The sequence below is a fragment of the Pituophis catenifer genome, unplaced genomic scaffold (assembly GCF_029215685.1).
Source record: "Pituophis catenifer annectens isolate HBS135680 unplaced genomic scaffold, rPitCat1.0.hap2 SCAF_4, whole genome shotgun sequence".
NCBI classification, from domain to species: Eukaryota; Metazoa; Chordata; class Lepidosauria; order Squamata; family Colubridae; genus Pituophis; species Pituophis catenifer.
In genome coordinates, this window is record NW_027256884.1 from 78,460,626 (window position 1) to 78,472,737 (window position 12,112).

General features: G+C 34.1%; 1 protein-coding gene across 4 annotated transcripts in view; it reads right to left on the reverse strand.

The window, feature by feature from the left end:
- Nucleotides 1-464: 464 nt before the first annotated feature.
- The window catches only part of ITSN1 (intersectin 1), a 103,142-nt gene continuing 91,494 nt past the window's right edge, over nucleotides 465-12,112 (reverse strand). For 3 of the 4 annotated variants that reach the window (XM_070944325.1, XM_070944326.1, XM_070944323.1), the window contains 8 exons: nucleotides 10,794-10,892; nucleotides 10,019-10,186; nucleotides 8,361-8,573; nucleotides 4,852-4,973; nucleotides 4,331-4,413; nucleotides 4,164-4,247; nucleotides 2,908-3,081; nucleotides 465-2,537 (listed from right to left, as the gene is read on the reverse strand). In XM_070944325.1, the coding sequence (XP_070800426.1) occupies nucleotides 2,389-2,537; nucleotides 2,908-3,081; nucleotides 4,164-4,247; nucleotides 4,331-4,413; nucleotides 4,852-4,973; nucleotides 8,361-8,573; nucleotides 10,019-10,186; nucleotides 10,794-10,892 (1,092 nt within the window). In that variant the 3' untranslated portion in view covers nucleotides 465-2,388. The remainder of the gene's footprint in view (nucleotides 2,538-2,907; nucleotides 3,082-4,163; nucleotides 4,248-4,330; nucleotides 4,414-4,851; nucleotides 4,974-8,360; nucleotides 8,574-10,018; nucleotides 10,187-10,793; nucleotides 10,893-12,112) is intronic. The other variant, XM_070944324.1, reaches the window with a different exon arrangement.

The window sequence follows — 12,112 nt, forward strand, 5'->3', positions numbered from 1 at the left end:
AGGTCAGTTAAATTTTGCATTATCCATAATATGTATTAAATCCTTTAGATTTGAATTTTCCATTCATGTCTGTGATCTTTTTAAACAGATAAATAAATGATTTATCCAAACTTGCCAAAGTTTTATTGCCAGATCTACTTATTGATGTCCTTTGAATGGTTCTTCAAGTTGTTGGCTTCCTGTCATCTTCTAAGAATATGCAGCTAATTTGTTTTGACACCAGAGTTAATGCACCTGCTATTTTTATTGTCCAGTAAGATTTCTCTAAACAAATAAGATTTTTTAAAAATCTAGGAAACAACAGCCACCTTTGTTAATACCTTCTGAGTTCAAGCATAGCCAAAGAAAGTTAGAACAAAGACATTTAATATTTTTCCAGCACGAAGGAATTTTCTTTTTACTTTCTACATAATGTATTATTTTCATATACATTATATTTAATAAAATGTACTGATACAGAAAAAAGGAAAAGGTGAGCTTAGTACTATTTACATGTCTTAATTCAAACATTTCAAACAACATTGAAAAATAAAACAAGTGATTTTTCATTGTGTTTTCAACCAGTCAGTGCTAAATAACAGCATGCCTATTAAGTTAAACTTACTCTAAAACTTGGTCAGTTTAAAGTTTTTAACTAAAGTGTGTTTCTCTGGTCAAAAAATACATAAGTATGTCATTTCTGATACAAAATTCTACACTATCTTCAATAAATAAATAGTAAACCAATTCTTAAAAGTATGAAATGTAAACTTTGTTGTTTTTCCAACATACAGGATTTTTTTAAAAAATGATTGCTGAAAATAATACAGTGGCTTCCTTGGAAATAATAATACACAAACAGTTTCAAGCACAATTTACATTTATCACCAGACCTTATATACCTATCAAGTATAAAGTTATTCTAATTTCCTAATGGAAATAATAAAGATTTGCTGTGCTAAATAACATTCATCTCCACAGGAAACATGAAAACTGATACCAAAACAACATGCAAAGAACAGCAAAGCCAACACAACTCACAAGTACATTGACGTGCTAACAGAACCATCAACATCTCTCATACTGGAAATCTACAAAAATCCCCTTTTAAGCATGATCCTTGGGTATCAAATGGAATAATTGAAAATAAAAAATGTACTCGCACTGACCCAAATTCTTCTGTCAATGTGTCAAGTTCATCCCAAGTTCTTAAGCATATTTTGTTTAAGCGCTCATCTGAATCAAGTTTTTCCTATTTGAAATTGCAGAACACCAGTGAATCTTGACATTTGCAGCATAGCAACAGGTTCCTTTGACTGAGATCACTCACTTTGCAAAGTCTCAGCACATCCAATGTTTGACAGGCAAATCTGCAACTATTTTGATGAGTTACAATGTTACCGTAGTTTCAAAACCCATGGTGTATCATTTCATTTGACAGAGGCACACAATGCAGTGTAATAAACTGCCCTGTTTAGATATTTTAGCCTTGCCTTCATGGACAATAACGGCTTTTGTGAACTGGAGCAACCTTTCCTTACCATTAGATTAATCCCCCAGCAGCAATTTAATAATCTTATTGCAAGGTACAGCAAATACACTGCAGGATTTGGGTGACTACTAATTGGATCAAATATTCTTTCCAACTCAAGTAAAATACAAATACCTGAAGCACTGATGCATGGATAGGGATTAATCTATTTGGTGAAAGACTAATGCATATGAGAGGCAACAGGTTTCAGGTTCACTTAAAAGTCTTGCCTGCTAAAGGGAAGGGTTTTAAATTACTGCACCCTGGGCCAGCAATTTACTCTTAATCCATAAATATCTGCTTCAACAAATGCTATGAAAAAGCAGTCTTCAGCTAAACTCTGGAAAACATTCCAGGCTACCTGTCACTTCAACATTTCTTTCTTTCCTCTTTTTTTAAAAAAACATTCAAATATCATGAACTTCCTAAAAAAAAATCCAAATATCTTACATGGCAAGAATGCATTCATGTTATAAGTATTTTTATATAAATATATTCACAATTTGTTTATATACTACTCTGAGGGGCAATAGGCACAACACTCTAGGATAAATCATTAGAAAGTCCAAAAAGTCATATTAGGACACCCTCTTGACATAGATGCTGCAGGAACCAGGAAAAAGTGCAATGTTTTCTCTACCTTGTCAGAACACAGACTAAGGTCTGTTATTCTAGAAACCCTGAATACTGCAGCAAAAATTCCACAGAAAACACCAGAACAAAAATAAAATGAAAAATAACATTTTTCTCACAATTTGGAATTTAGTATTGTCAAAAATTAATCTGGCTAATAAGAGTCTATAACATCTGCATGGCGAGTTATTTATCTCTTCTAAAAGAACCGAGCTATTTTGTAGAAACCTCTCACATTTTCCTTTTTAAGGCTCATCAAACAGCTGCAGATCAAGTCGGACAACTATCTCTCCTGTTGGGACTTCATGCAGGAGAAGACACTTTGTAACTGGTCCCTTTGAGCCTTGGTCTTTCTTAATATCAGCCACACGAATTTCTGTTCGACCCAAGAAATCTGAAATAAGAAACCCACAATTATAATGAATGTGAATATTGGGATCAAGCTGAAAAACAAGCACATCCTGTGCATATTTTATTTCTAGGAAAATGCCACAAAGCAAAGAACTCTAGGCATGAATGTAGACCAGTTAACTTTTCTTTTAGTTGCAACTACTTGTATTGTCTCTTATCCTCATTGGAAGTTCCCTGCCATTTAAAGGTGTACTTTCAATTATTATCAAGGCATGCTGTAAGAATGAGAAACCTGATACTTTCTATGCATGCACACTGCCATAAAAACACACTTCTCTCCCCATTGACTATATAGGTTGAGAAAAGCTGCTTTAAACATAAAACTAAGCTGAAAAATGAGAAGTGCTACTTACCATCAGGAGAGAATTGATCTCTCTCAAACACTGTTATGCACAGCACATCTTGTTCCAAATCTTTGATAAAAAACTGACAGTTAGAATTCCATTTGGGATTGAGAGTGTCCTGTATAGTCTTGGTGATATGACACTGTGACCCCATTGTCACTTCACAATACGGGTTACTCTTTCCTAATAGAAGAATTCACATAGATGGTATAGGACTGATTACATATTTGCAACTATGAAGTCAGTAATTTATTTCTATTCTTTTCACAAGATATCACCATTTGCATTTAAACAAGGAAATTCATCTGGCTTTTTGAGTGTATGAATGCTGCAAAATGAAATCTAGCATCATTCAAAGTTAATCATGTTACATGTGACTCACCATTTGAAATCCATATATTAACTAACTACTAATGGCTCGGGCAGTGAATTTCAAGGAGACATTTTTTTTCCTTGGAGACAAAGCAGGAATCAATAAACTTCACCTTATCTGTCTGCCTGAAACTGCCAAAAATAGGTGGACTGATTTATGAAACGTATGGAAGCTACTAACATTACAGGTAGTCCTCAACTTATGACCACAGTTGAGCCCAAAATTTCTATTGCTAAGCAAGATAGTTGTTAAGTAAATTTTGCCCCATTTTACAACCTTTCTTGCCACAGTTGTTAAGTGAATCGCTGCAGTAATTAAATTAGTAACACGGTTGTTAAGTGACTCTGACTTCCCCATTGACTTTGCTTGTCAGACATTCGCAAATGGTAATCACCTGACCCCGGGACACTGCAACAATCATAAATATGAATCAGTTGACAAGCGTCTGAATTCTGATCAAGTGACTATGGGAATGCTGCATCAGTCGTAAGTGTGAAAAACAGTCACACAAGCAGTCCTTTTTTTCAGTGCTGTTGTAACTTTGAAGGTCATTAAATGAACTGTTGTAAGTCGAGGACTACCTGTATTTAAAATTATACAGGGTGTACTAGTCTAGATAGCTATAGGTAAAGGTAAAGATGCTCTCAAGCTTAGCTTATGACAAATACATGGACATATGCAGGGTTTTGGCAACAGTATGGAAGTGGTTTCCCATTGCTGCCTATCTTGTGTTCCCATAATAGTCAACCTACTAATCTGCATGAGATGATTCAAATTATATTTTTCAGACACTGTAATTTTTTTCTGACAAATTGTTTTCTGTTAAGCAGATTACATAACCCCAAGAGGTGCCCTCTGTCACACTGTGTGGAAAAAAGAATAATGTTCTTACCATGAGATCTGCAGGGCTTCAGTTCAATACCTTCAACAATGTTCACCATTAACCTTCCAATACCTGTTGCCCTTTGGGATCGGACTGTGGCAAGAACAGGCAAGATTCATTATAATATTCTTCTGTTATTTTGGGGAAAACTTAAAACTGTACCCCCAGTGCAGTACCTAAGTATGCTTTTTCCCTCTTCTTCTTCTCTGTTTCTATGTAAAGTTCAGAAGCAGCTTTGATTTTCTGAACCCAAGCTGTCCTTCAGAAAGAGAAGGTGGAAACAAAGTTACCCATTGTCATATAGGGTATCAGGTAAGCAAATCTGATTGCATGGAAGCATGAACCTATTTTAGCTCTAAGATTTATAGCCAAACTGGATATGATATGAAGGATCTGTGCACAATATCTTCTCCATGAAAAATAAATAAGAGAGGGGATTGACAGTCCAGGGAGAGCAAGGGTCTATTCCATTTTTTGTGCTTCTTTTCCCAATTAAAACTGTAGCCTAACCACAGTTGTTATGGAGCAAATAAGTATATAAATATAGTTGCTATGAAGTCAAAATAGGAGAATGCAAAGTTAAATGTTAATAACACTCCATGCTACGAGGTAATGAAACGAAGTATATGTAGCACATTTGCATGATAGAACAAAAAGAGAACATTCAAAGTTCAGCGCTAATACAATGGTATTTTACCTTTCATTTATACTTTCTGCACGAAGTGTGTAGACTCGATCAATATGTGAGATGTGGAAAATGGGTTCATCCCCAGAAGGATCCGTAGGCAGTTTTACCAAAACCTCATTTAGAAATATAGGCTGCAGAAATATTACGCAACATTCAGTTTAATTTGGAATAAAAGCCTTAGAAGAGATGTTAAGCTTGGCACGCAACTGACTGGTATGCTGCTGGATAGATAGTACTTTTCTTTTTCACATAAAATATATGCCAATTATTCACTGCAATGTAAATCTTTTGTGTATCCACAGGCCATAACTACATTATTTGCAACATTAAAAAAAAAAAAGTATCCTCTAGAAAAATATTCAGCATATTTGCAAAGATATATTTGGTCCTTCTTTCCACAAAGGCTGTATACTGATCTGCTCAAGGCAGTAATTATATGAGCAATACAATACCCAGAATATTGTCATGTATACTGAAATACAGTTGTTATAGTATCACCTCTAGTTCAATGCTACAAATACTGTCAAAACATGGGCATTAAGCAGAAGGATACCGACATTATGTAAAAGAACTGGAATGCTGATCCCATTTCAAGCTCGGGTTCGCCATAAATAGTATGGCCAAAACATGGGGAAAAGGCTCCTACAAACTGCCACAGCCTCAGAAATACCCAAAACATTTCATTGGTAGTGCAAGACACTGCCAGATATAGAACCTCACTGAGTCGTTTAAATGGCCCCTTCTCACTCTATGATTCTGTGATACCCATGATATATGATATGTCCCATAAAACAACTTATATCCTCAAAGCTGAAAATTGCATGCTTAACCAACTTGTTTATTTTATTTTTTTAAGATTTAACATTAGGTAAATTATGTCCATGACATTATTTTTCAGGCAACTTATATTTTATGAGACTCAACTTTATATGTTTATAGTATATTGTGCACATATATTCTTTGTTTTGTGTATCCTCTGTACCTTCAATTTATAAATAATAATTTAATTCTGTTGGGAGTTAACAATCACCATCAGGAACATTCACTATACTAAATGTCTAAGTGGAAAATAGTGATTTGATTTAATTATTTTATCTGAAAACAGAAAGAGATCTCAAAGCAGAGAAAATGTTCTGCTATTTTTATTGCATGTCAATAGTAAATGTATGCTTTTAAACTAAAGCAAATGATTTGTCAAAAGCTTGACATAAGCTTTTGTTAATTCACTAATTACTTTTGTTAATTCACTAATATTACCAATCCGCAGCTTGTGGGAAAATATAAAGATCTGCCAGAGTTAGACTACATGACAACTATTGAGGATACTGTATGTTTTTGTTCCATCTCTGCTTCTGGGGGAAACAACACACATAAACACAACCAAATCAAAAAGGAGGACAAGACATTCTTTTCTTTGTAACCTAAAAAAGTAGTACATTTATAAACAATCACTAAAGACATTGCAGATTTGTATTTGAGGAATCAGAAATTGAACACAAGTGTATTTCCATCATTCTTCCAAACAGCTGGTGAATGCTGACTCGTCTGTAGCCATGAGGGCTAAGATGAATACATCATTCCAAATCTTGTCTATTCTTAAACATAATAATGTTTAAAGTCAGATGAGCCATACCATTTTTATTAGAACCATTTCACATTAATGTTTCCCTCAAACTCAAACAGTTCTGGGAAAGAAAGAGAAGAAATTTTTGCTAATATGAGGGAAGAAAAAGCAAGCAATAATTATCCCCTTCAAGTCATAATAAAATTTCCTTCCCTGCATCTCCAATTAGTTTTTTAAACTATCCAATACAATTTTAATTATATGGTTAGCAACACATCTAGCTTGGTCCCAAGAAACAAATAAGGGTAATCAGGGTGCTTTGGGAATATTAAGAATTGCAATTAACCTTCTAAGTGCCAACATTAGACTAATGAGGGTTAAGAAAGCTAAGTGACTCTAAAATATGAGAAGGATAAGCAGAAGGAAGAGATAGAAAACAAGGGATTAGAACTGGCTGGCTGTTAGATGTGAAGGATTTATTGCTCAAGCCTATACACAAGAATCTAATCAATTAACATACAATACTAAATTGGCACCAGTTAAGGGTCAATGGAATTCAAGAGGGGTTGAATTTGGACAATTTGTGGGAATATAACAACTTCAGACTGATGACTCGCTTAACTCTGCTCACAGCTCTGCCTGTTACACTGGCTGGAATATTCCATACTGAATTGTTTTATTGAAAGTTCCAATTGTATCCACTATTTTCTACTGATGCAATTTAATTTTTATATCAAATTGTCATCATTTTCCTCTCATATGTGAGAGGTACAATTGTGGCTGTTTTCACAAGCACTGAAAAAAACTGAGCTAACATAAGAAAGAATTATGGTGATTGAAAAGATCTGCTGCATGTGCACCCAGCAAAACAAATATATTTAGGTTTATTAGGATAGATATGATTTTACTATATAGTCATCTATGCAATTTCTTTTGAATGTGAAGCAGCCCATTTACAAATATTTGATGGATCACATGAAGGTTGACAGTGATATAATGAAAATACTTTCCTTGTTGATCATATTGTTTACCTGATTTCATTACTTACTATAATATATATCTTTTATAAAATAAGCTTACATACTCCAAAGAAAAATGTCTACACACACTGTTATTAACATCATCCTTCTTCCAAGGAATTCCTCTGATTATGACATTGTGCCATTATACCTTATTGAAAAATAAAGATCAGTGGATGCCTTCAGCTGATTTGAGAATTATCTTAATGGCTAGTGTTCTGTACAAGGAACACTGTAATTCATTATGTCAACAGTCAACTACTGCCTAGCACCAAGCCTGAGAAACACAGAACAAGATACTTTTATGTGATAGGCAAAGCAGGAACAAAAAGGGCTGGATTTAGACTGTTGAGGGTAAGGAGCTACACATATTGATAGAGAGTATTTAACTGCTCAAAGTGGTTTCTTTCTAGTATGCATCAAATTTGACACCCAGCACTTTATTTCAAAATAAAGTCCAAGATTAACTGGGCACCTTGGCTGGAAAGAATACTAGAGGAAATTTATTTATGAAATTTACATAGCTGCCCATCTCACAGATGTGACTCTAGGTGGCATAAATAAAACAATAAGGTAAAAGAATTTAAAAAACAACAGCATAATTTAACAATTTAAAAATTTAAATAATGTAAAAACAGTTTAAACACAGATATAAACAGGACCATGGGAGAATGAACTAGCTACCTACACACAGTGTAGCTACCTCATTAGCCCCGTATTTCCCGGACAAAAACTTCCTCGCTGGTTTGCTTTTAGGCAACAATAGCAACCATTTTGGAACAAGCATGGACTCATTTTGTGAAAATATCAGACTATGTTCCCAAAATTCCAAAGATTCCTATCGGCTTCAAGAGGTTTGGAACCTTCATGCTTTTGTATGAAAAAAGGATATTTTAATTAAAAATCAGTTTTTCCCTTTTAAAAGTGATACTTACGGTTTTGTACATTTTATATTGCAGATTAGACTTGGGGCTGAAAACCTTGTCTGTGCCAGATGAACCAAGAGGTTTTATGATCTGCGTCAGCAGGAGGAAGTCGTTGAACAGAAAACCATACAATTCCTTGTTGCTCTTGGCCTTGTAGAGTTTTCCACTGTGCAGGAATTTGCGTGGCCCCAAGCAGTTTGTAACAGAATTAAAAACAAGTTGCTGAGGGGGAACAAAACATACACACACACAAACCCAGCAGCAGTGAGATGTATAAAAATATTCCAATCATGACATTGTTGTGTGTAATTGAATTAATGACATCAGCTACTGTTCAGGGTAAATGCTTTAACCCAACAGTATAATGTCAGTACTTTGGTGGTGTGACTAGAAAATAAAGATTATTTGTGGAACTATTCCTTTAGGTTTGTGCCCTTCAATCAGATTTGAAAAAAGGAAAATTTAAAGAATTGAAGGATGTATACAAATAAAACCGGTAACAATACATTGGCACTATAGGTTTATAATACACTGAACTACCAGTTGATAGTTTTTTGTCTGTTGACAACACTGGCCATATTTGCTGTCACATTAAGACATAGATCAATATAAGTTTTATTATTCATTTATTCTCTATGGAGATTCTCAGTCATCCAGATCAGGGTTGTCCCAAAGGTGCTTTTTTTTTTTTCCAAGGGGCAACTGAACGTTCTGGTTTTTCTTTGAAGACGTTTCGCTTCTCATTCAAGAAGCTTCTTCAGCTATTATTAATTTATTATAACTATTAAAATTATATTAGTATAGTAAGTGCCAGTAAGTATCAATGGACAAGAATTGAAATTGGCAAGTTGTTTCTTCTACTTGTTTTTTAGTACGGCTTTGCTTCTCACCCAAAGTGGACCTGTAGTTAAAATTAACTGTGCTTAATCTAAAGAAGGTAGCTTCAAAAGCCAGCATTTGAAGATGATTTGTTTTAAACTATCCACTATCAAATAAAGGAAAGGGACAGAAAAATCTGAATTTTTCTATCTGACCATATAACTTGGAAGGATGAATGGGAATGCAAAGCCTAAAGCACACTGATGCAACTTCATTTATGCTGAATCATGATTATGTGATATGTGAACACAGACTGTCTAGATTCACATTGTGCTAACCTGTGATCACACTGTTTACATATTGTTCTAAGTCATAAACCACCATTTATAATGAAGAATGGCTGGGTTTCCTCTACACACTAAGTTAAAATCAAGCAAAGAAGATTATGGCTTAGTGGATGTATAAACCCACTAAAAATAACAACAACTGCTTTAATCTATACCTTTGATTTGAAGAAACACAGCCTTTTTCAGCATTACTGATATAGAAAACAGTTGATTTTTCTAGTGAAATAGTTTGCTGGTATGAAAAGAACTTAGTTGACTCAATAAAGTGGAGTACATTATGTCACAAGAGTCATCATCATATTGTGGCTTAATAAAAGAGTCAAAGAGAAATGAAAACTAAAAAACTGACACTGGTAGAAGTTATGTCTAATGGAGAGCAGGATAAAATTAATTTTAAAATCTTGTTAGTATCACTTTTAACTAAACAGAATTATTAACATTATTTCATTAGCTATCTTTTTAAAAAAAAATACCATTTGTTTGTTTATATTTAAGCTTTACCTCTGATAATCCTTCACATTGAACATGAGCCTGGATCCATTCTAATCTGTCTGAATTTTCTTTCTCACGTACACCTTCATTCACCTGTGAACACAATTCTTCCGCTTTCTCTAAAGCATGTTTCAAGTGGCTATGATCAGGGTGATTTTCAGGAGTATTTTCCAATATCTATGTAAAAATAAGCCAATTTAGTTCCTTAGAAACAAATCTATTCCCTTATAATTATAAGGGAATTAATTATAAAAATAAATAAAAATTAACTTAAGAAAGACCCCGTCCAAACCAATAAAGAAAAGTCATTTCTTGATTGTTAAAACTGATTAAGGCTGACTCATTTTCAAAGCAATTTTATTTTAATCTTTCTTATATTACTCTAACATAATTTGAACCTTTCATTATCTGTTCACTCCTCAGATTTACCTAATCATACTCTTAAAGAACTAAAAACCAAATCAATTTACATTTGAGTTTCATCTATGTAGGGAAGGGTCGAACCTCCAATAAAACTAATAGAGGAGAGGGGAAAGTGACAGACCTATATATAACAAAATGTATACAATTTAGTTTAGGATTAGGTAGACTACATACACTTGTGAAAGTCTAGCATTTAAAGCTCTCATGGTTACAGACATTGTAAGGGCAGATTTACAATCCAACATATCTGGTGACTACCAAGCTAGAACTGGCTGTTCTAGAATGACAATAGTGCATATCAGATAAATTAACAAAGTAAATTTGGATCTCAATATTTTAATCTGATAACAAAAGGACTTACATTTTTTATTATTAGAGGATATCGTGTAACCCGCTGCATAGGCTTTAGCAAAAAGCTTGACAATGGCATTCCTTTACAGCGAGGATCCATTGCTAATTTCTGAAATGTTGAGAAAGTAAGAAATATCAGCTGATTGTACTTTTAAACTGTAAAAATCAAACAGGATCTTCCTTTACTGTTTATATTATGTAAATTATCAAATTCTCTCTCTCTCTCTCTCTGCCTGTAAATCTATAGTATTAAAATATGTATAGCAGGTCTAAGTTGCTTATACAAATGCTATCTATTGGTCATTGAGAAATAGAATTTTGAGCTGTCTCGCCTAGGGAAACTGAATGGAAATTGTAAAGAGGAAAAAGGAGTGGACATTTGTTCATGCACCAGTGAGGTTCACTCATGATCAAAATTCCTAATCCAGTCTTTCTTGCATGAGCATGGTGACTAAAAGCCAAAGAATATTCAGTGCCCTCTCTTACTCCAGGAGCGTACACTTTCTGATTTGATAAATTTTATTTTTCTCTATCCTGATTATTAGTCCAAACACATATTAAGAATTAACAGGTAAACTATACATTTATTTTCCATAACACCTGAAGGCACGACAAGAAGCAATGGGTGGAAATTTGTTGTCGGAGATCCAACGTGGATATAACGAAAAATTTCCTGAGAGTGAGAACAATTAATAAATGGAACCACTTGTCTCCTGGATTTGGAGGTGTTCTGTCTCCGGAGGGTTTCAAGAAAAAAATTGGACAACCATTTGTCTCGGATGCGTGTCTTGGGCAGAGGGTTGGACTAGAAGACCTCCAAGGTCCCTTCCAGCCCAATGTTTCTATGATTCTATGTAAAATTCAAAGTTTTCTCAAAGAGGCATAAGGCTCTCTTAGTGAAAATTTCTAGTGAAAATAGATTATTTCAAATATGCATCTATTTTATTAGCGAAGCTTTGATATATCAGTATATTGGTTTTAAAATGTATTGTGACTATAGTTATGTGAATTGTAATGTTATATTGAGGTACTGATCCAATCTTTTGAAACTGATTCTGATATGTACTTGATTTTGCAATATATGCATGTTTTTACTAAAAACAGATAAAAGAGATTTGCTTTAGATAATGATGTCCAAGATACATTTCTGTGGATCTATGTCAAAGAAATCTCAGTTTGGGATACTGAGAAGCTTTTAAAATTCTCAGTGTCCCAAGCAGATAAACATGAGGGCTTAATAAACACAGACTTAAAAGATACTGAGCAATAGTTTGCAAGAGATATACGTGCAGGTACTTCACCAATCTATTTGGGAGACTGAAAGATAAT